Genomic DNA, 4,532 nt, shown 5'->3' with positions numbered 1-4,532 from the left:
CGAAGTCACTTAGAACCCAACCAGACCCATTTGCACCCCCATATCTAAAAATAATAGTTTTACAATCTTGGTAAATTCACATGATGTTCTTGCATCCCCCGAACTAGAATCCATTTAAGACATGCTAGAATCCATTTGGGAAATCTTACTAGATGCCTAAACATCCTTGAAGACATCTATTACAACTCAAATTCATACCATATCCTTACATCTCCCAATTTTGATCCACTTGCACAATATTATTCGAAACCTAAACATCTTTGATGACGTTTACTAATTACATTGCTAACTAAGAGAGCAAATCAACTAGTTCAACTCAACATCTGAAGCCGTGAAGTTTTTGATCGCCATGTTGAGCAATTAAACTTTAATAGATTTCCCTCATTCCAACACATATACAATAATGTACAATACATACTGTGTTGTATATGCAGTTTATGGGCTGGTGGCAAACAAATCGCCTGCCATACATAAAACCTCATACGATCATGAACTATTTTCCCCATGAATTGTTATTCATCTCATCTTCACGGGGGTCCCCTGCTTCTATTTCCCCAAGCCCATTGGCCCCGGGTTATTCACCTTTTCCTATAGAAAAGCCATACAAACATTACATCGTTGTTCAACTATGTTCAGCAAGCTGATTTCTCCAATAGGATGCTTCCTCGATAATTCGTAATTTCAGGAATGAATTTTCCCGGATCATAGGAAGTCTCTTGATGAAAACAAAAAGAGTTGGGCTCTGCACACCTGGCTTCTGATGTGTTCTTGGCAGTTTCAGGAGCACCAAAATCAAGCTGCATGGTTCCCTTGAGATCGATTGTTGCAATTCTTGCGTCTCGGAAGGGAGGTAAGCATCTCTCTTTTGCAAACTGAATGCATGCTTCTTTAGATGCAGCGAGACAGGAAGCCATCTCACGCTCTTCGCATTTCTCTCTCTCTGCAAAATCTGCCGCCGAGACTCCAAATAGAGTTTTCGACCATGGGGGTTTGCATTTGTTTGATGCACTGATCGAGCATCCAACACGAGCTCCAGTCTATGAAATAAAATCCTGTCACTGTTTTATTGTCTCTCATACGAATGTAGGCAAGGTGTCAAGATTTGCAAGATAGAGAATTATATGTTACATATAAGTTCTACATTTTTCCACCTCACACTAACAAAAAGGCTATCATGATGCATCTATTTGATATGTAGGTCTGATATCATGTGTGTGGCTGGTTTGCCCTTCTTGCCTTAATTCTGCGCGATCCCTCTTTCAAGAAATACAACTCATGCAGATATACCGAAAATAAAACCAAAAGACACACAGCATGACCCACAAATGATAATAGATGGCTATCACACTAACACAAAAATTGCACAACATTCTAATACCAAAATACTACCCATAAAGATCACAGGTTAATTGGTAAACAGATATATAATGTCAACTGATGATGAATATATAGATTAACTCAAAGTGTTTAGTGGAAAGTCAAAAGTTCAAAAATATCCAACATCTCTTAAGCAAACCTTAGCCAACTTAGAGCAATTGAATTTACAAATCTACATATATATGTAGTGCAACAGAAAATATATATGGTTCAATGAACTTAGCCAAATGCTTTAAAAATTTGCACCAATATTAACAGGTGAGAGAGTACAGTGTGTACATAAATAATTAATCTGTCTTCTCATACGAGGTGGAGTCCTCTTCTAAGTCTGGTTTAATTTATCTTATAAAAGGAGGTGCCTGATGTTATACATCCATAAAGATATAAAAACTTCTATGACATTTCCATACTAAAGAACCCAAATATTTCAGGAAGATAAAACTGTCTAAAGTAAGGAAAAATAATTGCAGTATGCACTCAAAACGTCAGCCTATACTTAAGTCTGGTTCTATGATTTTATTAACTTGTATGGCATGACTTCTGACATCACCAACCCTGGCTCCAATATCTGTGCAAGACTATCAATCCTGGCTAATAAAACTCTGCAACCAAGAACAAATTTGTTCTCTTTAATTTGTGCTGCTGCTAAACTTACTGCCCGGCACCAGTACAGCCAGCCAGCTTGGTCAGCTGCAGTAAAAAGAAGTCCTACAGAATTCCAATCTAGAAACTAAAACTAGGTGCAGATAAGATACTATGCATAGCATGATCAGGAAGGGAGAATGTAAAGCTGCAATATTGTTGAGAAAAGTAGAAGCTATAATTAGATCTTCTTCCAGAATATCTTCTTTCAGAGGTTCCAAGAACTTAAAAGTCTCAAAGTTCCTCTCTATTTTATTTCTATTAGCTTTTCTTATTCTCTTGTTACTACAGACACAATTTGATCAACAACCCTCTCAGCAAACCTTCACAAAATTTTGGGCATATCCATGCAGCTCAAGCTATAAGAAGTTCACACTCTGCACAAAATACATAATTATTTCACTCAGAACAGAAACTCTGAGCTATATACACCATTAATTCGACCAGCATTGAATTGTGGAGCACTGTCAATCCTGGCTACAAAAGCTCAGCAGCCGAGGGCTGGTTTGTGCTCTTTAATTTGCGCAGCTGTTTTAACTTACTGCCTGGCAACTCTACAGCCAGCCAGCTCGGCCAGCTGCGGAAACAAAAGTTCAAATAAAAGCAAAGAACAAAGTATCCTAATAAATATTAAGCTCTATCTCTATGCAAGGAGGAGTTACTCTCCCATGCCTTCAAGTGCAATGTCACCATAATAAAGAAGCTCGGTGCCATATATTTTGTATTTGATTCGCCCACAAAACTAGACGCTGTTCTGCACTTTCAAGAAATTCTACGGACGGGTCTCTCAACCCCAAATCCAACATCAACTACTCGCATCATAATCTGAAGTGTTACCATCCAAAGTCGCTCTTTCTGATTGTTCTCCATCTTAATGTTTTCGGCTTTATCTGACTCTTGAGATCTTACAATGGATTTATGAATAATATAGATTTAAAAACCTTTTAATCGAAAAAAAATAAACATTTGTCCCGTCCAAAGAAGAACTAGCACTCCATAGAACAGTTATGGGTTCAATGAGATGGATTCAAATGCAAAAGCCAGCGAAAATAAGCTATTCTGGAATAGCATATCATAAAAACTGAAGAAATTGAAACCTAGATCGATCTGGGGTTTAAGGAGACGAGACGGAAACCGATCCAGTGAGGGAAGGAGGAAGGAACCTCGCATTGCTCGATGATTTTAGCCTCCGTGGCTCGAAAAGCTGAATGCCAGCTCCCAGCGTCCCGAAAGGCGAGGACGAAGGGTCCGGCAGACGGGTCGTCGGAGGGGCCGGCCGGCACGGGGATTCTCAGGAGAGGGAGCGGTGGATCGAAGGGGACGACGGTGGCAGAGGCGGAGAATTCTTCCAGATCGCTCCCCAGGATCGCCGCTTCCTCCTCCATTAAGGTTTTAGTGGATCCCTAGGGTTTCCAGAGGAAGAGAACCCTAGGTATTTATCGACATCGTTTGCGGCCAATCAAATCGCACCAATTTTCTGGGGACTTGGCTGTGATTTAATGACGTGTAGGGGCCCTAACGCATTTATGCCCCTACCCATGAAGCGTTTCGGTGGGGATGTCACCTTCTTTACATGTTCGCGGACTTGGATACGCATGCACTCGGCTTATGAGTATTGATAAATTTTAATTGAGTTGCATCATGCGGGATAATAAAATCATAAAATTTCTTGTTGAAATTTTAAGTAGTATAGCCATTGGTTATATAATATGTGTGTTATTAACTAATGCTTGCATAGCCATGAATATAGACATAAGCAATTATAGTACCATATGTGTTGTGGGGGGTGCACCGAATTTAGTCCCACATCGACCGTTTAGCGGAAAGGTCTGTGTCTTAAATGGGGAGCTCAATAACCTCTTCTCACCGAGGCGCCTTTTGGGGACAAAATCGTGAGAGACGCCCAAGCTCCCTGTGCGAGCTCCGCGCCCGCAGGTGGGTGCTGTTGTCGGGGTGAAAATCCCGCAACAATATGGAAACTCTTCGATGTGGGTGTGGCATAATTAGCATTAAGACTTTATCAAAAGAATGAAGTTAAGTTAGCAAAGTATAGTGGTTACCTTCTAACAAAGCTAAGTGAAGAATCATAAATTATTGGCGATTATTTTATGATGAATCTATAAAAAGTTGAAGTTTTGTAAATTATTTTTCTAGTAGGGAAAGGATCTAGATGATCGGAGAAGGCATCATCCAACCCAGAAAAACTGGATCCCAACCCTTATGTACACGTCCACAACCAGTCCCAACCTTTCCATCTCAAACACCGCTAGATTCTACTGCCATGTACATGTTCACAATTGGTCCCAACATTTCAATACCTCACCTCGCCTTTAATTGGATGGCTACAACCGCTGGATCTTATGTTATTAATTGAAGCTCATTGTCTCTCCTTTCTTCTTCACCTCGCCATCGTCAGTCTTTAGCCGGCTTCGAAGAACCCTTTCGGCATTTCAAGGCCGGTTTTGAGAAGGGGCAGTCGCTGCCAAACATACTTTCTTATTTGTTGTTAAAAA

General features: G+C 40.3%; 1 protein-coding gene across 2 annotated transcripts; it reads right to left on the bottom strand.

The window, feature by feature from the left end:
• Positions 1-218: 218 nt before the first annotated feature.
• Positions 219-3,480, bottom strand: LOC103702548 (uncharacterized). Of its 2 annotated transcripts, none has more exons than XM_008785025.5 (2): positions 3,183-3,480; positions 219-1,037 (listed from the first exon to the last, which is right to left on the bottom strand). In XM_008785025.5, the coding sequence occupies exons 1-2, from the start codon at positions 3,402-3,404 to the stop codon at positions 633-635; spliced, it is 627 nt and encodes a 208-aa protein (XP_008783247.4). In that variant the 5' UTR covers positions 3,405-3,480; the 3' UTR covers positions 219-632. The 2 variants fall into 2 exon arrangements, 1 of the variants encoding a protein (XP_008783247.4); XR_015967514.2 differs by having other exon boundaries at positions 864-1,037; positions 3,117-3,326.
• Positions 3,481-4,532: the final 1,052 nt, after the last annotated feature.

Source organism: Phoenix dactylifera, chromosome 7 (assembly GCF_051530095.1).
Source record: "Phoenix dactylifera cultivar Ajwa chromosome 7, Ajwa_hap1_PhDact_Kaust_v1.1, whole genome shotgun sequence".
Taxonomy (NCBI): Eukaryota; Viridiplantae; Streptophyta; class Magnoliopsida; order Arecales; family Arecaceae; genus Phoenix; species Phoenix dactylifera.
This window is presented reverse-complemented; position numbering and strand designations above follow the sequence as displayed.

Coding starts and splice junctions, on each gene's coding strand:
- LOC103702548 (XM_008785025.5), bottom strand. CDS start 3,404: ATGGAGGAGGAAGCGGCGATCCTGGGGAGCGATCTGGAAGAATTCTCC. Junction 1,038..3,182: donor AAATCATCGAGCAATGCGAG/GTTCCTTCCTCC, acceptor TTTATTTCATAG/ACTGGAGCTCGTGTTGGATG.